General features: G+C 33.8%; 1 protein-coding gene across 9 annotated transcripts in view; it reads right to left on the bottom strand.

Annotated features, from left to right (window-relative positions):
- Positions 1-25,448, bottom strand: part of VPS13B (vacuolar protein sorting 13 homolog B) — a 702,408-nt gene that overhangs the window by 336,183 nt on the left and 340,777 nt on the right. For 6 of the 9 annotated variants that reach the window (XM_028534101.2, XM_036031289.1, XM_036031291.1 and 3 more), the window contains 4 exons: positions 12,113-12,284; positions 11,384-11,498; positions 8,976-9,117; positions 5,182-5,590 (listed from right to left, as the gene is read on the bottom strand). In XM_028534101.2, coding sequence (XP_028389902.1) covers positions 5,182-5,590; positions 8,976-9,117; positions 11,384-11,498; positions 12,113-12,284 — 838 coding nt within the window. Of the gene's footprint in view, positions 1-5,181; positions 5,591-8,975; positions 9,118-9,669; positions 9,737-11,383; positions 11,499-12,112; positions 12,285-25,448 lie in introns of those variants that run through there. The other 3 variants (XR_004904391.1, XM_036031293.1, XM_036031296.1) reach the window with 3 other exon arrangements.

The raw sequence follows: 25,448 nt of genomic DNA, 5'->3' as shown, positions 1-25,448 counted from the left end.
GGCGTTACTTCTGCCAGACCCTGTAGTTTCTGCTGAGAAGTATGATATAATACCATGTAACTATGCTATCACACTTATTAAGACAATTTATATATACACTTTCAGTTTCATTAATGTGATAAAAATGTATTCAAGAAAAATTTTTCAAGCTTTTCTGGAGTAAAATAAATACTATGCTTTTTACTCTTATGAGGTATTACTGTAATTACCGTTTAAGTAATCACATTTCTTTCTAATGGAAATGCTGCTTCAATCAATCATGTTTTCCTTATTTAGTCACATTATATCTTTTACATTCAATATTCCATATGAACTAGACATGTAAAACTTTGTCTACACTTTAAAATGGTTTAAATGGTAAATTTTATGTTATGCATTTTGCTGCAATAAAAATTTTTTCATGGGTGAATGAATTATGGTCTTTTGAATTAAGTGTAGCAATGATAAAAAATAAAGTGTTAAAAATATAATGTGTCAAAACCTTCAAATTTTTGGCATGTATTTTAATATCTGTATTTTGTGGGTAGACACATATTCTGGCATTTCATAACATCTCACATAGATTTTTAGATATAAATATATGTATAAGTAAAGATATATACATGTATATATAGATAGTTGTACATGTACATAAATACAGATATACACGAGGACATATAAACAGACACACACACAGACACAGAAGGCAAAATAAACACAAAAATGAAGAGTTGTACATAATACAATGAATGCCAGACAAAAAGATTTAATACACAATGAGCTCTTATAATTGATAAAAAAATATAAGCAACTCCTAGAAAAGCACTACACTTTCTGACTGACAAAAGATCAAAAACTTTGATAAACCTTTGTTAGGATGAGATTCAGAAACCAGAATAAACTGGTACATCCATTTAAGAGGAAAAATTTTCCATCCTTTTGTATTTTAAATGTACATGTCCTTTGATGTAGCAATCATTTTGCTAGGAATTTATTCTACAGATATACTCAGGCAAGTCATAAAAAATACCACTAAAAAGGTGCTTATGCAAAAAGTGTCCACATAAGTCAAAGATTAAAATTAATCAAAGTCCATAGAAAATGTGGCAGACTGTATTTTCCGAAAATGGCTATATGATATCTTCCCATCTAATATGCTGATTTTTTTTAATATGCTGATTTTAAAGGTACCTGCTTAGGAGGTACTTATGCATCTGAATTTTGGAATTAGACACTAAAAATCCCACCACAATCACCACTAAAAAGGGGTGGGAGGGAGCTTTAAAAATATGACCACAAAAGTCTGAAAATATTTTTGCAATTACAATCAATTAGGGATTTACCTACTTATAACAGCTAAAAGGGAAATTTAAAACAACAAAAAAACTGTATGGTATATAGTACTAGTTAATGCCTATAACACAATAAGGCCAAAACAACAAGCAAACAAAACAAAATGTATACACACACAAAGGACATAAAGCTGTCATTTTTTCCTTTCACCTCTCAAAGAGTCATATTTTTATTCTTTCTGACATGCACACAAATCAATAAAGCACAGAACTTATTTCAATAAACCACTGCTGACTGTGATAGAAAAATTAAGCCAGAGGAAACTAATGAACTTCTGGCCTCTGTCTCCTTGCAGAGGTAGTCAAGTGCTCGGCACACAGGTGCTGTCATCACCCTTTCTGAAAGTAAGCTCCCATTACTCTTGTTGACTGAACTATACATGAACATTAACATTTTCCAGAAAATATCACAAATCCTGCCCAGTCAAAAGGACTTCCAAGCAGACTGGTGGTTCTTCAAAAGCAGAGAATTCTAAACATTAAGTATGTATCCCAAAGAGCTGAAAATGGGCTTAAATGTTCTGTTTGTTGTATGCCAATTTTCATCACAGGAGCATTACTCACAATCGCTAATGCAAAGGGTTCTTCCCCTTTTGCAGCCCAAGTGTCTGACAGATGAATGGTAAAGAAAATGTGATATATCCATATAATGGAATGTCATTCGGCCATAAAAAGGAATGAACAATTCCCTTAGAAAACATCCTCCGTACTAACAAATACTAAAGAGGTTCAGAAGCATTGAGTACATCAAACAGGTAAAATATTTTAAGAGAAATGAACAAATTTTAAGTGCAGATGAAGTGCCCATACTGGAAACAGCTGTGTCCGATTCAGGAAGACTTATCAGTATAAACACTAAGGAACATCTATTTAAAAGTCTTAGTCAAATCAAGGAGACCTAACTTGAAGTAGCAAACACACAATACAATACACAGACCACGTGTCATAGAATTGCACACCCAAAACCTATATAATTTTATTAACTAGTGTCACCCCAATTTCAAAACTTAATAAATGGGAGATGAAGCACATATATTTGATTCTACCTCTTTTTAGTGGTATTTGTGACCAACATTGATATTTATGTTGTGGAATTTAAGGTATGAAACCTTAAATTAAAACAGTAGAGTGGGTATTATAGGAAAAAGCACGCGTCTTAGGTTTAGTTAACACGTGAGTGCTATTTAGAGACCAATTAAGGCTTGTACCTGAGGACCATCTGTAATTCCTGAACACTTCTATGTGACTAATAAAAGCATCGCAGTCAGATGTGTTGCTTTACCTCCGGATCTGCCTGCATGACCATCCCCTATTTTTTCAGAGAGCTTTCTCCCTGCATTATTCTCCACCTCATCCCAACCTCTCACCTCCAATATCACTTTTCTTACAATGTTTCAATGAAATTTTGGCCTTAACAGTGGTTTACATTCAAAGGAAAATAATTAGAAAATTATACAATGGAGAACATAAAGTACATACTAAGGAATTTTCAGGAAATGACAAAAGCTTACTAACATATCTTATTTTGAATGAAAATTACAGGAATTCTAGTTAGAAAACTGAATGCTTGTTTACCAACCAGAGAGATATTTATAGAAAATAATATCCTAATTGTTAAAAAAAATTAGAATTTTTTATAATGGAGATATGAGACTTCATTTATTCTTATTTTTATCTATATACAAAATGTCTATAACTTTATTTTAATGGAAAAAAAAGACAGTGCAGTATGCTATTTTTAAAATGTAATGTACTACTGCAGACTCTTTTCCCAAAGTAATGATAAATTTTCTGTCATCACAAAGCCAAACTCCTTTGTTTCCATAGCATTGTCCCCTAGTCTCAGTTGAAAAATCAAACATGGTTTGAAAATCTCAATAACCTTTTACATCCATTCCTCTTCATGTATGGTTATGAGAAAATGATTTTATGACTCTCAAACTGGTTACTAGATGAGACTGGGAGTGTTCAGGGTGGTATGGCTGTAGACTCAAACTGGTTACCAGAAAACTCTATTGTGTAAAAATGTAGGGTGTTTTTGTCCTGGCTCGTGTAGCTCAGTGGATTGAGCATGGGCTGTGTGAACTAAAGGGAAGGGTCACTGGTTTGATTCCCAGTCAGGACACACGCCTGGGTTGAGGTCCAGGTCCCCAGTGGTGGCCACGTGAGAGGCAACCACACATTGATATCTCTCTCCCTCTCTTTCTCCCTCTCTTCTCCTCTCTCTAAAAATAAATAAATAAAACAAAAAAAAATTTTTAATGTAGGGTGTTTTTTGCCTATGTAAGTGTAAGAAATTATATTATCTAAATATTCATTAGATAGTAATATAACAAAGAATAACAGTAAGGAAACAGCACGAAGGTCACTGCCTCTGCACAAAACATGCAGCCTCTTCTCTGGCTCTAGTGGTTTGTCTCTTACGTCACTTGTGATTGCTCAATAAAGACGAGCTGTTCTTTACCATTCAGGTGTTTCTACAAACTCTCTGACAAGGTGAAAATAATGGTATAGAGCTGTCAGAATATAGCATATGCAGAGAGTAGTAATTTCACATTTCAAAGTAATCAATTTTATGACAGTCACTAGTAAAAACTAGAATTAAAAAATAGGAACTGGTATGCATTAAGAATCCATAAGTATGATTCACTGGATTTATCTCCAGATAGACATATTGGTAATTAAGAACTCTACAAGTAGTTTCTTTTATTTACAGAAATGTTACTGTGAATAGTAACATTACTTTGAATATACCTTACTTATTGATAATATTAGGCAGAATACCTTCCTTAATTAAAATTATCTATGGGTGACAGAACAAGAGACACAAGAAAAAGAGTTCTGCTGTGTTCATGTGACAGAAACTACCCCTCAAAAAGGCCATTCTCTTTTCTCTCTCAAATTGACAGAACCCTAATTTACTAGCTGGGCACTACCACCTAGAAAAGACTGAGGTCGCTCACCCTCTCCTAGAGAGGATATAGTCACATGGCTAAGTTTTGGCCAATGAGGAATAAGCACTAGTGAAATGTGGGACTTCCGGAAACTCTGCTTTAAAGAAACTGTGTAAGTTCTGCTAATAAGACTTTCTTTCATTGAGAACTCACTGTGGAACTGGCAATATGCACAGCCTCATGTAGTCATCACTTGAAAGGAAGCTATCAACAGGGCCTACTATCAGGTTAGGTACTACTACTGCCATTTTCAACACAGGGATTCAGTTAACTCATGCAAGACTTCACAGTTCATAGCTGGTAACGCTGACATTGGAACTCAGGTCTGTGTAACTCCAAAGTTCATACCACTAACCACTGTATTACAATTTCACTGAAAATTCTTCAAGTTCTTCACTCTTCTATATCATGGGGAAAATTAAATTTTAAAAGTCATTCTTATGGATGGAGGAAGTGGGACTATCAATTAATTCCGTTGTAAAAGTTGGAATGATTTCAGAGGGCACTGAGAAGCCTGGAAGAAGCCACAAGAACCTTGGTATATTGACTAGTTTTAACTAATTTTTAGTTTTCTGAGGTATATAGAACTCAACATTTGAGTTTAACAAAATAAATGACAGAAAGTATAAGCTTAACTTGCAAAAGCCCAGAAGAAAAAAATCTCGCATTTCTGACTCTAGTCACGAAGTCAAAAACATACCCAGTGTTCTGACGTATTTCCTAAAGACATAGGTGTAGAATGACTATAATGTATACACACTTACTCCTTCTAGAACACACCAAACTGCAAACTATAACTAGCTACCATATTTAAAAAAAAAAAAGAAAGAAGAAAACTAAGGTGTTTAGAAGAAAGTTATTTAAAATCAGATCAAAATAATTTCTAAAGAAAATACCTTCAATACTTGGCTGCATTTCTTCTGTTTTTGGAACAAAAATTCTGATTACACTTGTGTTGATGTAAATCAAAGGTAAATTGCGAGAAGTCAGCGTATGGGTCCTCATGGGCTGACCAGGAGATTTTCTTTTCTCTTTTTGGGTCTTTGGTAATTTTGCTTGAAATATACTTGCAATGGCATTAAGTAAAGGAAAACAGAGGACAATATCAAAAGCTTGTGCTGAAAGAAGAATTTCATGAAGAAAATGAGGGGAACCATCCGTTAAACCTTCAGATAATTTATGAAAACTTCTTCGCTCATTCCTTGATATTAACTTGTGGCGGACATTTTTTGTTACAGCTTTTGTATATGTCAAAGAAAGAAATCCATGCTGCTGATGAGAGCCATCCAGAAGTTTTGCAGTAGTCTGTTCCAAAAAAGGAGATCACAATACACATTAAAAAAACACTATTTGAAAGCAGAAAATGATCTCAATTGGTATTATAACCTTTTATTATGTCTACACCTCTTAATGAACACATTACCAAACAATTCTGCAGATGCAACGAAAGCTTCTAAGACTATGGGTATGAATGAACTAAAGTTAGGAATCCTAAAGTCCAGTTTAGATCTAGAAAGAGGTAATTAACCCTTGTGTGCCCCTTTCTGTGATTTCTACAGTTTTTGTAACATTCAGAATTTGGAACAGATCATCTCTGGATTTTATCTTTCCATTCTTGATAAGAGAACAAATATGCTGTTACAATATGGGCCACAGAGGGGTTGTTTATGCAGGTGAAATTGAAATAATAATGTTATTTATTTCTATTCAGGTTGATCAACAACCTGACTTCACTTGACTTACCATTTCTAAGAATGCTGTTTTTCCTTTAATAATTTTAATTTATATGAAGACTGAGCCCATAAAAGAGCCTCACTGTTACAGTGCTTTGATGACTACACTAACCATTTAACACATGTTCACTGGAAATGATAATTTGACACAGAAATAACACACTTGTCCTTTAAACTTGCCTATTTTCAGTGGTTATCATAATGTTTGCAAAATCTACCAACTATCCTACAAATCATATTCTTTGGGTTCTATACTGTATTACTATACACACAGCATTTGATTGAGAGTGAAAATTATGTCACTGTAACTTCAATATTTCTGATATAATTTTCCAATTAATTCTCATATTCAAATTGCACAGTATAAAGAAATTACAGTAAAGCAACATACATTTAAGAGTAAAGTAAAATGCATACTTTGTATTTCTCAACATACAAAAGAAAACATTTCTTCAAAGATTCCCTAAACAAATTAATGTACATTATTCCTAGTTTATAAATTACTCAATATAAAATTAGAGTTTTTATACTTTACATTCCTAACCTCTCCTTCCCAAGGCTTAACAATTTTTTAGTTATTAGTGTCCAAAGGGTAATGTTAAGAGAGGAGATGAACTAAACAAGAAAAAGAAGGAGAAAGCCGGGGGGGGGGGGGGGGGGCAGTGAGGAAGAGGGGGAGGAGGAGGAGAAAATAATTCCCCCAAACAGGAAACATGTGAGAGAAGTATAGCAAAGCAGTAATGTGTCTGAACCCATGTTATACCATCACTGGAAAACCTCTTTCACTTCCATTTCCTGCCTCTTGCATTGTTATCACCCAAGAATGTGATCAGAGGAAAAAAATATGCAATTCAGCTATTGTTGTTGATTTTGTTTTCAATAAAACAATGAATCTTTACAATGAAGAAAGGTGAGATAAAATTTACCTTTGTATACGTTACTTTTTTAAAGTTAATTTTATGAACATTAAAAGGCCTGGAAAGCAGACAGTACATGGATGTGAAATATAACAATTTTTCATATAACTGTCTTGCCCTCAGAATATTTTTTACTGTCCCCAACTTTCTCACTGCCTCATACTCTTCTCGCCATGTTGCTAGACAGCAGGCAACGGTAGATGGAAAAGGGAGGCTGTGGTGCAGCCCCAGCAGAAGAGGCCACAGCAGCACTGTTCCTCTCCAGGTGTCCCCCCAGAGGTGGGGGGTGGTAGAATCAAACACTAAATTACCCAACTCAAATCTTCATTAATGGCAACATTTGAATTCTGGAATTAGTATAAAAGGCATTTCAATGTATAAATGTTTTGCTCTGGAAAAAAATTTTCTGAACATTGAATTTAGGTGCTCTTAAAAGGTAAACTCCCATAGGGACAGTTTGGTACACTACTGAATCTGTAACTCCCTTCAGATACGAAGGAAAAAAAATGAAAAAAATGAATGAATACTAGCAAGAGTTGGGATAATATACAGTTATTTTACATAGAGTAATAATCAGTATTTTATATGATTTAAGATTAAAATAAGAAAACACTAATATAATTAAGGAAATGTCAATAAAATTGAAAAAGTAAATTGATAGAAAAAATTTTAGAGGATTTTAATAATTTTTCATGAATACATGTCAAAATTATTAAGAATGTTTCTCATGGACACTAATGAACATCCAACAAGAAGAAAATAAATCTAAACAGAACTTCCTCCAATACCTAATCAACGAAACAAACAAGCAGGCAGAGCAAAACCAGAGACATGGAAATAAAGAACTGACAGCAACCAGAAGGGAGGGGGGAGGGGGGTAATGGGGGAAATAAGAGGAAGGGTCATCAAGGAACATATTTAAAAGACTCCTGGACAAAGACAATAGAGGGGTATTGAATGTAGGAGGTGGGTAGGGCAGGGGAGAGTAATTGGGGAAAAATGGGGACAACTGTAACTGAACAACAACAACAACAAAAAGGGACATCTTTTTCTAGACTAGGCTAGAAAAATTCAAAACTCAAATCAGAAGCTAGCATTTGCTGTGTGTGTGATATATATGTATATACACATATTGTGTGCATGTGTGTTTACATATAATATATACATATATTTACATATACATGTACATATACATATATGTACATATATAAAAACATTAATTCTAAGAACACAATTATGTAAAATACTTGGCCAAGTTTTATAATATTGAAGATATATGCCTTAAATTTCTTTTGAGCTACAAAAAAGGAAATAGAAATAGATAAGCAGTTTATACACACTGAGAAAATTTCTAATAGTTTTTGAAATAATTCAATACATTCTTAAGAGAATCACTATTACCATTTTGATAACCTGCTGTTAATATTTTAAAATGCATGTATTTTTACTGACTTGAACACATCACTTAAAATAATTAGCTTAATAATATATTCACATAAATTGCACCATCAGGAAAAACAAGGACCTAAACTTTTAAAAGCCAATGACGTATGGTCTGGTGTTCATTTTCTATCCAGTAAACAATGGACACACAGCCTTTTTCAGATTGAAGAGGACACAACATACGGTACTTTAAATTAGTTGTGAAAAGGAAATGGCTTAATAATAGGAGGAAAAAAGTGAACTAAGTAAGAATCATAAAAGGAATGACAATAGCAGTTTGGTCAACTCTTGATCATTCAGTACATGCATAATTTAAAAAACATATTTAACATCCAACTTTGATTTTTAATGGTGATTATAAAATTAGTTTGTATTCACAAAGCCAGAGTGGGAAGTAGCATATACAAGTAGCCCAGAAACAAATCAGAATACAGTAGGAAATCAGTCCATGCTTTAAAAATTCATTATAATTCATTTACAAAGTAGATGGTATAGAGGAAGAGGAAAATCAAGAGTTCACTCTAAGTATAGTTCAATTCCTTCTCTAGGTTCCTGTTAATGGGAGATCTGTAGCATAATTTAAAAATGATTTCTTACAGAAGGAAAGAAGCCAGAGCAATTACTGAAAGGGTCCTGCTTGCTGACGGGTCGAACCAGCAAGGTGCGTCTGTTCAGCTTGTCAGTACAGGAAAGGAAGACACCTCCACATTGCCCCAGAGACCAACACTCTTCCCCAAGGCTTGAGGTGATGGACAGGAGCAAAGAAGGTGAAAAGACAAAAAGCAATAAAAGCCATAAGCAAAAAAAGAATCTAGATAGTTTTAATTCTGCTCAAGTTTGCATAGCTTTAGATTCGAGCCATTGCTAGGTATGGGCTCTGTCTGGACCATCTTCTGCAAAAGCATTGTTAATGGAAGTAAACAAAAATCAAGTATTGTAAGTGTACAATGACTACTTTTAGTTTACAATAAAGGACAATCCACATGACTCACTTATGAATAAGGAAAACTCCTAAAAAAGTCAATATAATAATACGTTAATGAAAAGTGTATTAATAAAAGCAATCCTACCTTTGACCATTTGAAAAATTTGTTTAATTGCTGTGGAGGAAAAATGGTTACATAACACAAGCAGCTTACAGAAATGGTTTTATTTAATAATGTAATTTTGGAAGAATAGGTCAAAAATTACTATGAGCTCTAATTATTGTAACCATTAGTGCTAGTGCATAAAAGAACAAAGACAAACAGTTTACATTTTTAAAAAATCATAATTACTAAATGAGTCTCACCACAGGTTTTTCTTTGCACTGTAGAAATACTCCTTCAAAATGTCCTGACTGCCAACCTTCCCCTGGCCTGGAAAACATAAGTTCACCTTATCTGTTCTCTTCAATTATTCTGAGTCAAAAATTGAGCATATATAACTATTTCAAATAGTTATGATGTCAACAACACTGCACTGAACTAAAACATTGATCTGACAATGCAATCAATAGAAATATTAACATTAGCACAACACCCTGGTAGTTCTTCTTAGAAGCATTTGTCTTAATGATAAATTATATATTTATTTTTGTTAATCACTGTATACTCATTGTCTAGTAGTACTTGACACATAACACACACTCAATAAATATTTTAAGTGACATGAATAAATTATCTATATACTTAAAACTCACGTAAACATCACAGTAAAGCCATTGATGATCTAGAATATAGGTTGTAATATTTATATCATCAAGAAATTATTTAAACTATAATATTCATGTATCACTTCCAAGGATCATTTTGATATAGAAATATTCCATTTAAAGGGAACTAAAGAGCTAAATATTCCATTATCAAAAATCAACTGATACACTGTTAATTCAATGACAACAATTATCAATGCTTGGTAAGATAATATAATTATAACAAGTATATATATGTATTTGTACATATAGCAAAATATTTGGAATTTCACAATTATGACATAATTTTTCAGCTGTGACAGTGGATAACTATTTACATGAGCAATATGCTATATGCTACAAAGATAAAAATTCAATGTAGAATTCATGTTTTAATGTAGAAATAGAAATCTGTTAAAAAAAAAAGACTGTGTTTAGGGTATATAATGCATTAATAAAGGTTCCAAAACATGTGCTTCTACAGGCATTCAATAAGTAATTTTTGAGTGAATATTATGAATTGAGGTAAAAATAAATAAGGCTGTTGCTATGCCAAAATACTATGGAACTGAAAATACAATGCTATGAAAAATGTTTAAAAAGCATGTGTGTGTTTTATGGTATGTGACTTACATTTCAATTTAAAAAATCTCTAGGGTAGTATTATTAAAACTATAACAACAACAACCCAAAAAGCATTTGGACTTTTATTTGGAAAAAAAATGACAAAAATGTTATATAGCTTTGTGAAAATATCTAAAACTTCACTTTTTTACTACCACTATTTATTACTGTAAGAAAATTATATTTGCTTATAATCATATTCTTGATAGAAATTTATTAGGGATGGAAAAATGGTTCTAGAAACATCCATCATATGCATTTTAATCATCTGTGAGATATGAAAAGTCTCCAGAGTGCAAAGAACAGAAGATGTCGCTTCATTTAGTCCATATTAATGATACTGTTACAGGGAGGGGAGGGCAAGGCTGCAGCAAAAACCAGAGCCATCACCCGTGTCCCAGGCATCTCAGCACATACACAACACATGGAACAAACATGTGAGATGATTAGTAAAAGCAGCTTATGTCATTTAATATGGCAACATGGATATTTATGAACAGATTTACCATTTTATGAAACAAAACTTTATTATATTCTACATATGAATGAATACCAAGTAAAGTTAACACATTTTTTTTCTGCTAAGAACCCTCTTTGGGAATAAATATAGTATTTCTAAAAAATAACTAATTGATATAAATATAAAAATTCTTATTATACCTTGTTTAAAGAAAATATAGCCTTTCCATAAACATTATTCATTATTTACCTGCTTCTATAGTGATCGATATTGAAACTTTCTATTTTACATTTCACTTTGGTATACACATCCTGGACATCTATGGAAGCACTGAGATCTTCTAGTTCGCTGACCATACAAAGCTCTGCAATAAGAAGTAAACAATAATTACAATATTGGCCCTATGATCAATGGTACATATATTCTTTACATCTACAAAGGAAGCAAGCCTCTCTGTTATTCTACAACAAGAGTAAGCGGGAGTAAGCGGGCTGATTCCCAGTCAGGTCACATGCCTGAGTTGCAGCTTCAGTCCCTGGTCTGGGCACAAGTGAGGGGTGAATGAGCGATGTTTCTTTCCCTCTCTCTCCCCCTCCATTCCCCTCTTTCTAAAATCAATAAGCATGTCCTCAGGTGAGGAGAAAAAAATTTTTAAAGGAGTTTGTAGTTAGTGTTTTAAATGCTATATCTGGTATCAGTCATCGATCTTTGAATACTTTTCCTGACAATAACATAATACATCAATATGACCAACAAGAAATTACCTCATGGTTTTTAAGATGAATTTTAATACAGTAAGACAAAATTTATGTATAACAATCAATATGTTATTATTGCTAACAGAAATCACTTTAATAAGACTTAATGACGTCTATTGAATTTAAATGGCAATGATAAATAACACTAAGTCTAATATTTCTTTTAAAAATAGTTTTTAATACTTTATCTTTTCAGTATAGAAGAAAAGTAACCCTGTACCTGTGCCTTTATTCTCAGGATCTGGAGCGAAGAGCTTTATAGTAATTTTGGGGAGCACCCACTGCATCCACAGGCTAACACGTCCACTGGATCCACCAATGTTACTTGTAGTTTGTTCCAAGGTAACAGAATCTGAGAACGGCGAATCATCACCTGCTTGCACAGAATCTCCCTGGGTTGAGAAAAAAAACTTTGTAACTTAAAACAAATCTTTAATTATTATCTATCACTTTTCCATATCACATGTGCTAATACTAATCTTGTAAATGTTTACGCTAATATACAATGCTAATACTATAAACTAATAAAATCACCAAATACTAATCAATACCCTATAGCATGTTTACGTTTAAAATATGTGCACACATATTTAAACATGAGTTAAGTGTGTAAGTTATTCCAGTCGGCAGCATGATGTATCAGGATGGGGACTTTAGACACTAGGGTGTGATTTAATCTCTCAGTTTGTGTCCTCTCCTGAAAAGTGGTTATTGTAATGATATTTATCTCATAGCGTTGTTAAGATTAAGTAAGGACATGAATATAAAGTGGTAACATATACTAAACAATTCATCAACAGCAGGTATAATTATCACCATCAAGCTCAAACAATACTTGGAAATCGTACACTCATATTCCTAAGAATTTGTACCCCAAAGCCTCTTGACTTTCTCATTTTGTTATCTTTCTAACTTCAGCACATTTTCCTGTGCCACATATATTCTCAACTTTTAACTTCTAACTCCATCTATGCTAAGGAGTAATTTAGCAGTATTCAGTGGACAGAACAAAACAGCCCCTAAAATTTGATAGAAGTTAATGTAACATGATCAGTGTACTGTTTTCTATGGAGAGTTTCTCAGACTAATCTTAGTCAAGCCATTAGCTTGGCATTTTAAAGTAGGAAAGATAAGTAAAACGTAAAACAAAACAAAACCAAAAACCCTACACTGATTATCACAGACAAGCCATTCTTTATACTTAAATAGGTATATTTGGCTACTATATGAAGTTTTTACCTTGACGTCAGTTTTACAGCATCTTTTAATCAGAATAAACTTCAATTTCACTGAACCACCACAAGGAGATCAAATGGGGAAGACTTTCACAAAACAGGCAAGTGTGCAAGTGTTTACTGTTGGAATACTTAAGCACCAAGCACAGTAAAGCAACACTGTCTTGTGATATACAGTGACAAACCTGAAGATAGTATAGTCATTCCTGGATCCCATTACACGAAGCAAGGCGTGTTTTCATATAAATAGTTCCCCAATATTAAGTGGTCCTATATCTGCTATAATTGAAATTCCTAAATTTAAGAAGCTGTAGAAAAATTTGGGGTGTTGGTTAGCTGTCTGATGTAACACAACAGCTAATGAAAAGCACAAACTAATCCCAGAAAAGAATGCATTTGTAAGTCAAATTAAATAAAAGACATCTTAGTCAGTATGCCTTTCTTTAAGAATAGGTTCTTAGATTAGAAGCGTTAATAAATTAATTCTCCCTCAAACAGAAGAATATCATAATCACAAGAATGGAAACTGCAGCAAAAACAGCCAACAAAACCTTGATTTTTTTTTTTTAACACTGTTAGGTATATTCAGTATGAATGCTAAGAAAACTACGGCTTCAAATTTGATAAGTAAGCTCTCCTGAGAAAAAGTTCTGCTCTCCTTCCTCACTGAGTTTCAATTTTCATTTTGGATTTACAACATTCGGTATGGTGTTGTTAAATATGTTTATGCATTAATTTTCTGCTTTATTTCCAATTCTAGCAAAAATCGAGCCAGAATTGGAGATGCTGGACTATTTTCCCACACCTCTTTATGCCAAGTTCTAAAATACACAGTTTAATTCTTTCACCATTTTGTTGCAAATTGACTAAAATACTGAGTTTATTTTCCTAGCTGAATTTATCTTTGTTCATCTGGAAGAGCAAACACTTCAACCCTTCATCCTTGGCCTGGTTCAGAGCTCAGGGATGATCATAGTTTTGGCCACATTGCTATTCTCCCTTATCAAAATAACTCCAGAGTTCTTGTTCAATCACGAAACTTCCCAAAGGGCTAAACACTTCCACCACTGTTTGTACTTAAGTCAACAGTAACAAGTGGCCTGCTGTGGTTTCCACTACCTTTGCTCCCATTATTTCAGTGCAAGGGTGGGAAAAATGATTAACTGTTTTTTAAGCTCAGTGCTTAAGCCTTTCACTCATATTTCCCCCTCGACACCACCCAGAAGGATATTCAAGGAAGCTAGAGCTATATTCACTGAAAAGTACGGTGCTCCCCATCAACATGTCAGCATGAAAAGAATTACTCATAGTTTAAAGTATAAATCATCCAAGGATCATATAAACAAATACTTCTACTTAATACAAACAATTGGTAAGAGTGTGCTTTTTAAAACTAGATTCATTTATAGTAAATTCTTTACAGTTAAAACAATTTAAAAATAATAGTTTTGACCCAACTCAACAAGAAAAAATAAATAGTAAATGTTTTAACATTTTTATGAACTTTTTAAATGCAAGTATTATTTAGGGATTTAATTCAAAATTGCAATTTCAAAGTGGTGCTTGATATAAATAAGCACAACAAATGTAAGGTGGCCTTAGATTAATAGATTATATTTAACAATAAAACTCCTTGAAATTTAAAAACCAAAACCAAGTAAGCCAATAATTGAAAAACTAGAGAGATTTTCTAATATAATAATTTAGAAATAGAGAAAACATCACGAACAAAATATTTTGTTGATTGGTGTGCAAAGGCTAAATAGTAACCTTCACTGACCTAATCTGCTTTGATATACCATCTTTGTTCTTTCAACAGCTACTTAATTGATTAGATGATAACCTAAATGCTAAGATTTCTACATTTTGAATAAAAGTTTCACACTAAATGTTAAAGATAAATATTAAATGAAATAAATATATTCAGGACAAGGTTTAAAATTAATGAGACATTCTTAAATGTTTAAATTAAGTTTCTTTTCTAAAGGGTTGTTTGGAATAATAACTTGAGGTATGTTACCATTTAGGTTAACTGTGCTTGAATAATTGAACAATTGACAACAGTGTTGCTGTAGTAGATGATGTCAAACTAGGTATCTGTCTATTATTCATTGGGTTTTTGAAATTAATATAAGTACAACATAATGATTCAATATTTGTATATATTGTGATATGATGACCACAGTAAGTCCACTTACCACTCATCACCACAGTTACAAATTAGTTTTTCTTGTGATGAGAACTTTATAGATCTACACTAAGCAACTTTCAAACATGATAGAGCAGGGGTGTCAAACTCATTTTCACCGGGGGCCATATCAGCCTCGAGGTTGCCTCCAAAGGGCTGAATGTAATTTTAGGACTGTATAAATGTAACTACTTCTTAACTAGGGGCAAGGAGCGTGGCACTGCCGCTGGATAGAAACAAAGTGCTGGGCCAGATAAAACAAGGTGGAGGGCCGGATTCGGCCCATGGGCCTTATGTTTGCAACCTGTGCTGTAGAGTATTGCTAACTACAGCCACCATGTTGTACACTATACTCCAGGACTTACGTTACAACTGGGAGTTGGTACCTTTTGATCACCTTTACTCATTTTGCTCCCCCTCCCCAATTTCCACTTTTAATTTAACTGAAAATAAATGCATTTTAAACAATTACTGAACACTAAGAAATGAACCACTTTATGCTGGGTGTTTTGAGAACAGGTGTGCTAAAAGCAATTTTAATTCCTGAATCAATAAAGAATGCAAGTTTTGTCATGAACCTCAGCTGTCATACACTGGAGGTTAGTCTGTCAATTCTCACTTCAGTGTGTATTGTAAATCAACATTCTAGCAACCAATCAGCATTTTACATTTTTCTAAGCTTCAAAATTATTTTTTATATTCTTGCTGTGGATGAATATGGCACGTAAAAGACATTATTCATACATACAAGAAAGCACAAATAAAAACTTCTAGCTGTGAAATGAACAGTAAAAAAGTCCCAGGCTAGTGACCGTAGGCCCTGGACTCCCTCAGAGAAACACACATAAAAGCCTGTTGGGGAAACAGGCCATCGACGCTGTGTAAGAGTCTCATAAATAAAGACCCATGAAAGAAGAACTCCCAAAATAAAATTACATAACACATAAGGAAACAATCTACTATAACAACAAATTAAGAACACAATAAACAGTAGGATTAGACTCTCAAGAAATTCATATAACAGATCTAATAGAAATATAAAATAATTATGTTTAAAATAATTAAAGACATAAAAACAAAAATAAGCTCATATTAAGTTTAATGTATTTACATCAAAATATATTTGTAGTGACCTAATATACATCTCTTTCCTGTACCATAATAAATCAGTTTTAACTTAATTATAGTAAGTTGATATTCCCAAATTATTTAATATCCATATATTCAAAACCAATGTGTGTAAACTGTATTTTCCACTGAGCTCTGTACCAGTTGCTTAAACTAGTGATAGCCTCAGAAAAAGAAGACAATCAGTGACAGACGGTGATGGAAAGTTAGATTCCACATTCAGCACGGCACTGAAACAATATAATCACTACCTGACACCTTCACTTTTGAGCCAATGGACGTCTGTCTCTCAGTCTAAATCATTCTGTTTCTAACCTATAATGTTTGACTTAACTTTTTTAAATATGGAAAACAAACAACATAAAAAGTATAACTAATATGGAAATAAAAAACAGAGGATCAATTTTTTATATTTTGCTTTTAGAAAAATTATCAGAGCTGAAACAATGCTAGTTTTCATTCACACAAAATTACCGTCAAAAGAGAAAATAGTTTTCAACTTTAAAACACTGTCTACTAACTAAAAACTTAAGTGGAATATTTATTATTAAACATAGTTCTAGAAGCTCTAGCCACAGCAATTAGGCAAGAAAAAGAAATAAATGGCACCCAAATTGGAAAAGAAGTAAAATTACTCTGTTACCAGAGGATATGACCTTATATATTAAAAAATCCCAAAGATCACACACACACACAACCAAAAACTGTTAAAACTAATAAAAAAATTCAGCAAAATTTCATTATACAAAACCCACTTGCATAAATCAGTTGTGTTTCTATATACTAACAGAGAACAATCAGAAAAAATCATAAATAAAATGATTCCATTTATGGTAGCCTTGAGAAGAATGACATACTTAGCAATAAACTTTGCCAAGGTGGTGAAAAATTTTTAAGCTGAAAACTATATTGCTAAAAAAATTATTGAGCATGCAAACACATGGAAAAATGCCCCATGTTCATGGGTGGGAAGATGATATTAAGATGGGGATCAATATGTGGAATCTAATGAGCAAAATGAACTAACAAGCAAAACAGAGACAGTCTCATAGATAGAGAACAAGCTGACAGCTGTTGGGGTGGGGAGGTTACTGCATGAGGGGTTGGAGGGATTGAGAAAGAAAGAAAGAAAGAAAAAAGAGAAAAAACTCATGGTCATGGACAACAGTGTGGTGATAGCCAGGGAGAGGGATAAGTGGAAGGAAGTAGAAGAGGGTATAGAGGGGATAAATGATGACAGAAAGAGATGTGACTTGGGGCAGGGAACACAAAACACAATATATAGGTAATGTGTTGTAGAATTGTACACCTGAAACCTGTATATATTTTTAACCAGTGTCACCCCAACACATTCAATAAAAAGGAAAAAAATAAAAAGACGACAAGGAGTTCTGTGTAATGGCCAAAGAATTTCAGTTGAGAAAAATGAGAAAGTTTTGGAGATTGATATGTGATGATAGTTATACAACAATGTTATGTACTTAATGCTATAAAAGGCTACACTTAAAAGTGATTAAAATGGTAATTTTGTGTTATGTATATTTTACCACAATAAAAAATGTCATAAAAAAGTTAACTGGGTTATGCTAAGCGAAACAAGCCAGGCAGTGAAAGACAAATACCACATGATATCACCTTTAACAGGAATCTAAACAACAAAACAAAACAAAACAAAAACTAGCAAAATATAACCAAAGACACTGAAATAGGGGATAGTCTGACAGTGACCAGAGGGGAGAGAAGAGGGAATTTCAGGGGGGAATAGGTAGGGTTTACAGGAACAAATTCAGAGGACACATGGACAAAAATTAGGGGTGGGGGGTAATGAGGGGGAAGTGGGGAGGGTTGGGTGGGTGGGCTGGAATGGGAGTAGGGGGGAGAAAACTGTACTTGAACAATGATTAAAATAAAAAAAAATTTAAAAAAAAAGTTACCTGGGGCATAAAACCATACCATTATAGTGAGAAAAATAAATTGCATTTATTCAACATCTATAATAAATATGTTTAATTAGTTTTATTTGATAAAATAAATTATGATATTGGAGTGGAATTCAAATGTTTATTTTATCATTAAGTTTTATTTTATCAATGAGCATTATACAATTCATTTTCTAAGAATACAGAAATATCAGTGTCCAAGGAGGGAACAGGGTCGAGGTCCTTGCCCATATTCCCTTTATATTAATTACCATAGTTTCCTTTGTCCATCCAGTCCTCAATACTCATTCTCTTTTCTAATAATCTCCTAAATTAAAACTTCATATATATTCAAATAACACATAAACTAGGACCTTCCAGTTGGGATGAGATATATGTTATACAAATTGCCTTTTCATTTAATATTACCTTGCTGATGATCATGGGAATATATAGGAACCGTGAGAATTTTCACATGAAATGTGTAATTTTCCAGAGTATAAAACGAGAGGGAACACATCACATTTCATTTTATGAAGATAGCATAATCTTGATACCAAAATATGAGCAAAATATTATACAAAAGAAGAGTTAAAGACCAGTATCACTCATGATGATAGATACCAAAATCCTAAATAAAATACTAGCAAACACAATCCAGCAAGATATAAAAAAAAAATCATAATCAAGTTGGATTTATTGCAGAAATGCATGATCAGCTTAATATTTGAAATTCAATTAATATAATTAGCCACATTAAAAGAAGGTAAGAGAAAAAAGCAAGTATATAATCATCTCAATTGAATAAAAATATCAACTATCAAAAACTATATTATAAAAGGAGTAAGACCTCTAAAAAGAAAACTAAAACCTTATTGATATTAAAGAACACATAAACAAATACAGGAATATCATGTTCATAGGGTTTATGGACAAATTGTACATAGTCTGTTAATATTCATTCTAACACGTTGAGATGGATATTAACATTATCCCCATTTTTACAAATGATGAAACTACAGCACAGAGGTTAAATAATGTGATGAGTTGCAGAGATAAAAACTCAAGTTGTCTGATTCCAAAGTCTCCTCCACAGATTCCATTAACTTAGAATCAGGTTAAGATAAGCTGGCCCAGTCCCTACTTTGTGTGACACTTCAATGCACTGTGTTTCAATTTTCCAGTACATAAAATAAGGATCCCAGTCTAAATGAACTCTCCAAAAATTCCTTTCTATTATATATAGCGGTAAGTTGCTAGAATTAAGAGAAACATCTTTGCTCATTTGTCAGACTCTGCAAAATTATTACACCAAAGTTAGAGGAAGGCAATTCTTAGGAGAGAGTCTATGGTGAGGAGTGGGGATACAACAGACACTATTTAGCTAGTTTTCCCAGGAGAAAAAAAAATACACCTTAGAGAAAATTATTAACTCTATTTTTCTGTTTGAAAGGTTACTATAGAAACTAAACACACTACTCTTGTTTTCTTTTTTCCCCTTTGGTACCCACATTCTCTGCCAAATCTTAGAAATATGCTTGAACAAATTGGGGGATAATATTAAGTATGGATAATTCTAGACCATCCATACTAGTACAAAGCAAATAACATTTAAGTGTCAGAAATGTGCTCTTCTCAGTTCGAAAATCAGTACTGAAGTAAGAATCTTTAAAGATTCTGAATTTACTTTCTTTCTTCCACCCCCTAGTTTTTATACCGAATGCCTCAATTATCAACATATTTCAACAAGTAAAGAAAAATTAAAATAGCATGTCTGGTATTACATCAGTTTTGAAATGATTTTTCAGATCCAAGTCAGATAAGATGCATATAATTTCTTCAGGGTAAAATTATTTCATTAAAAGTTAATCAACCCCTGTACATCAATGTTCATAACAGTATTATTCATTATAGCCTGATGGCAGAAACAATGGATAAACAAAACATGTTATATACATGCAATGAAATATCCATAGACAGGAATGAAATTCTGACATATGCTACTACATGAGTGAACTTTAGAAACGTCACACTAAGTGAAATAAACCATACACAACAGGATAAATGCTGTACGATTACTCTTACATGAGGTACCCAGTATAGGCAAATTCATAGAGACAGAAAGTACAAGAGTTTATCAGGAACAAGGATGGGAAAGTGGGAGGACGGGGAGTCATCATTAGAATGAGTGCAGAGTTTTGGTTTGAAATGATGAAAAAGTTCTGGAGATGAACACTGCTTATGTCCAGACAACACTGTGAACATACTTTACTGCCACTAAATTATACATTTAAAAATCGTTAAAACACCTGGCTGGCATACCTCAGTGGATTGAGCGCAGGCTGCAAACCAAAGCATCACAGGTTCGATTCCCAGTCAGGGCACATGCCTGGGTTGCAGGCCAGGTCCCCAGTGGGGGCCACATGAGAAGCAACCACACATTGATGTTACTGTCTCCCTCTTTCTCCCTCCCTTCCCCTCTCTAATAAATAAATAAATAAATAAAATATTTTTAAAAAAGAGCAAAATTTTAAAAATCATTAAAACAGTACATTTTATGTACTTACATATTACCAAAAAAAGAAATCACTGAAAAGTTAATCAATGGTGTTGGGAAACTAATATAATATGTACAAGGCAGAGTAAGAAAAAAAATCAAGATTCAGAAGATCAGTTGTTAGTACTTAATGAAACCAAGCAACAAAGCCAACTATGCTGAAATGAACATTTTTCTGTTCCACTACAAAAGCAAAGAAATCCTAGATAAAATATAATAAGAATTTGTTTTAACACATGAAAGTGCTGTACTGTTTTCTACCCTCTGTGCCTGACAGGGTAACCCATATGAACCATACATATCAATACTCTTGTGCTCTGGTTCCTGGTTGGTTTCAGCTAATGAGGAACAGTGGCAGGATATAGGAATGAGGGAGGAGAATAAAATCATGGCATTTTTGTCCTCTGTTCTAATAATCTCTCCCTCCCTGGCTGAAAGACTGTTGGTAGCAACAACATCCCCGTGCTACTAGATTCAGATATCACAGCATCTCCTGTGGTTTCCCCTCCCAGTCAACACCTTTTGTCCTTTTATTAAATGCTCTTAAAACTGCAGGATTTAAGGAGTATCTTTCTCTGACTAATACAATAGCCAAATTTGAAATCAGAGCAAATCTCGAAGAGTCAGAAATGAAAAGGAAACACAGGCTCAGGGCAGTGAGTGGAAACTGAGTTCACGGTGGCAAATGGAAGTCTCCAGCTCAGGTCAGGGCTGGGGGCTGAGCAATGGCATTCAGACACTGGAGACCAGGCTTAGAGGCTGAGTTATCAAGTGTCCTCTGCAGAAGGCTTGGAGCCAAAAGGAGATGCTTCTACAGCAAAAGAGACGATCTGCTTGAGCCTTCCCCAGACTAAAGCACAGATGTTTTCTATACAGGGTACCAAAGTGGGGCGGGAACAAGAATGAAAACACCAACAACTCTCACTCCAATTTCCTGCTCACAACACTCACTGAGGGGATTAGAAAAAGCTAAAAAGGATTTAGTAAACTGGAATAAAAAAGGGGATTGAGGACATAACTAGAAAGATAATACAGAGAGGTAGTGAGAGTGGGTCGGGGGAGAGGAAACAGAAAAACAGCAGTTTAAAGACAAAGAAAATGAGACGGACAACAGTGAGTGGTTGAGTACTCACTGCCCTGCGTGACTCATATGTTCTCAAAAACCAACTGGGGTCAAACAATTGCATAATTTCAGTTTAACTCTTCATTTTCTTCTTAACCCTGGCTGCATAATGAGACTCCAACACACTAAATGAATGATTTCCCACAGTACCCCTATGCTGTCATAACACTATTTTGTTATAATGGAGGGGGGATATAATTATAAAATAATTTAAATGTAACAATTTTACTTAAATTCACCAATACTCTGTTACTGGAGCAACCATAAAAATACCAAAAACAAATTAATCAAAGAAGTACAACTCTGAACTTCCTAATTAGCATGCTGAGATATCACGGGATGTGTCACGACTATGATGAGACATGATTTCTCTTGGCCCTTGGGAGAGGCCTGGCGTGAAAGAAACTTTCAATGACTTAGAGCTTTTCCTGATTCCTCCAGATATAGATACCACTTTCTATGTAAGCAAATAATATGAAGACCATAGGAAAGCACAGCTATAACTAACCACAAAATCTATACATACAGTTCTATTACTTACATGATAGTGTTGCTCATAGAATGTCTTCTCATAACCAAAAGACTATTAAGACATAATTAGCAAGAAGAGCATAGGGATGCTAGAACTTTCCAGGAACACCATGACCAAATGGGCATCAAGGCTTTTGAATGGATTAAAACAAAACCTATGCATATACTCTCCCTATTATCCTCCCCAGCCCCATTCATTATCTTCTCCAGGGAGAGAACAAGGTTTTATTTCTACTCAGCAAGTAACACATTTAAATATTCAAGCAAATTCATAAAAATTACAAAAATATTTTTAAGTGTAAATTCAAAGGATCACAGTAACATACCTACTGTGTTGGAACTCAAAAAGAATGAAAATTACAAAGGTCATTACACACTGTTCTAACAATACTATAAACACAGGGAAATGAGAAATGAAGTCTTGGACACAAGTCTTGAATTCAGGATGATTAAACCACCACAGATTGAGTCACAGATAAAACAGTTAAACACATAGGAGAAAACAATGATTATGTTTTCTGATGTCATCATTTGCTGGCTAATTCTCAAAGAGGTTAAATTTAAACACAGATGCATACATAGTTAAACGTGATCTCCACATAAATATTTTCTTGAGAGCAAGAAGAGAAACATGAAGTATTCAATACACGAATACCTCTTAAAGTAGTAAATTTATATCAAAGCCTTAACATTGATCATCATTTTCCAACTGTCTTCACAAAAGTCTTCCTCCCCTTTGTGGAAAACAAACCAGCTAACTAATTTTAAGATATTTCTCAGGATACAAGCTTCTTGTATGATTGTGGGTTTCAAATCCCTATTGGACTACTAGTAACCACCTCTTTTCTTGACCATACTATGTGAATGAGAGAAGAGGGTACATCTTGAAAATATTTGCTATTTTCCCCCATAACTCTGTTACCTTCTGTAAACTACTTTACATAGTCTTTCTTAAAATCAACAAATGAATTTTTTGTGTTAAAATTCTTTCACTTTCAGATCTTTTCACACAGATCAAATGAAATCCACGGCTAACACAAAACTAACAAATCCACTAGGAGCACTTCATTATATATCTTTATAACCTGATTTTAAAAAGTCTTCAACATTCTAATTTTAAATTAATTACAGTGGTGTAAGGAACTTATCAATAAAATCAGAATTAATTTTTTAAGTGACTGAGAAAATAACTCTTTGTTAATCTCCCTTTCTTAATTTCCTCACTTTGGCTAAAGAAGACACCCTTCTTCAAGTCTATTATATTTATTATATGCCTGCTAAGCCACAATTGTTACTAATATTTTAAACATTTTTGAAGATCCATCTCAAAGGTTACTTCCTCCACAAAATACCCACCACTCCAGAGAATGGATGTGTTAATCATTCCTCTCTATTTCCAGGGCACGCTTGTCTCTATTACATCTCATAGCAGGGCCATCACATCCTTCTGAGGAGGTGGTCACTGCACAGTTCTAGATGGGACCATTCGTACTGTTTTTCCAAGTGAATGGCAGTCCCTAGATACATGACCAAAAGGAGTGACCATTCCATATGAATCCTGTCTTTTCTGGACTTGCAATGTTTTTTAAATGTGTTGAGTTCCTAATGTGGAATGGTTTTAAATGGTTCTTTCAAAAAGACACTGCCAAAATAGGTAGTCATGCTCATGCTGACATCCCAGAAAATATAGTACTTGGCAAAAAATTGTTTAATTTTTTATTAAAAATTAATAGATTTTTATTTTTCCTCTGTTGAAATGCCTCTGAGATTTAATTTCACTTATCAACTTCACTTCTACTATCCTTGTCCAGCAATTTATCATCTCAAGCTTTGATTACTCTACCAAAGTATTTCACAAAGTGTATTCTATGCAACGCTCATGAGCGGGCTAGGACAAAAGGGTCTGCGGTTAAACAAGTTTGGAAACCACGGCATTCAATGAGGTTAAATAGTTTTCTTTACTGTGGGAGCTTTTGTATTCTATCAACACCAGGAATCTCCAAAAAAGAATCTACTGCTTTTACCCTAGAAGGGATACACCCCCTTGACTTCATAAAGGCACAGTTCTAGGTTCTACACCTATGCCTCATTTGGCAAGTATGGGAGGGGGAGGCATCCCACTATTTAGGTCACTGTGTTTAAGATTTGGAATGAGCAGGGATCTTTAAGTTGTGCAGAGGTCAACCAGCTCTATTACAAAATGTGTTCAAGACTCAAGTTAAAAAAAGTCCTTTTTACTGAATATGTTTACATTTAATAATTTATAAGAAAAAATAAATAACACCCTTTTACTTGACCCTTTTTCACATTCTGTAGTTTGCCAATAGTTTTGTTTCCAGAGGAAATTATGCCTTTATACAAAACAAAAACATATCGTATTTTTCGGACCATAAGACACACCTAGGTTTTAGAGGAGGAAAATAGGGGAAAAAAATTTTGAAGCAAAAAATGTGGTAAAATTTTTAACAACATAAATAACATAATATTTCACCAATGTAAATGCAAAGCTACATTCAGGCTATAAGACACACCCTTCTTTTCCTCCCAAATTGCCGGGGGGGGGGGGGGGGGGGGGGGGGCGGGGGCGGGGAAAGAAAGGAAAACAAAAAAGAAAAAAAGAAAGGGGAGGGGGAAAGGTGCATCTTATAGTCTGAAAAATTCTCTCCATCTACTTATAGTAGTGTCTCTGAGATAAAAGTTCACACCTCTAGGGGCATGTTTTAAATATGTATTAGGGTGTTTTTGGTTGACTCAGTGATTGGGTGTCACTATTGGCATTTCAGGATTAGGAATTAGGGAATCAAGAGATCCTGTGATAAATGGGAAAGTATTGAGACCTAAAGACTATCTCACAGATACTCACATAACTAAAAAT

This window comes from Phyllostomus discolor, chromosome 7 (assembly GCF_004126475.2).
Source record: "Phyllostomus discolor isolate MPI-MPIP mPhyDis1 chromosome 7, mPhyDis1.pri.v3, whole genome shotgun sequence".
Taxonomy (NCBI): Eukaryota; Metazoa; Chordata; class Mammalia; order Chiroptera; family Phyllostomidae; genus Phyllostomus; species Phyllostomus discolor.
The sequence above is the reverse complement of the archived record's forward strand: the minus strand, read 5'-3'. Positions and strand labels throughout refer to the sequence as shown.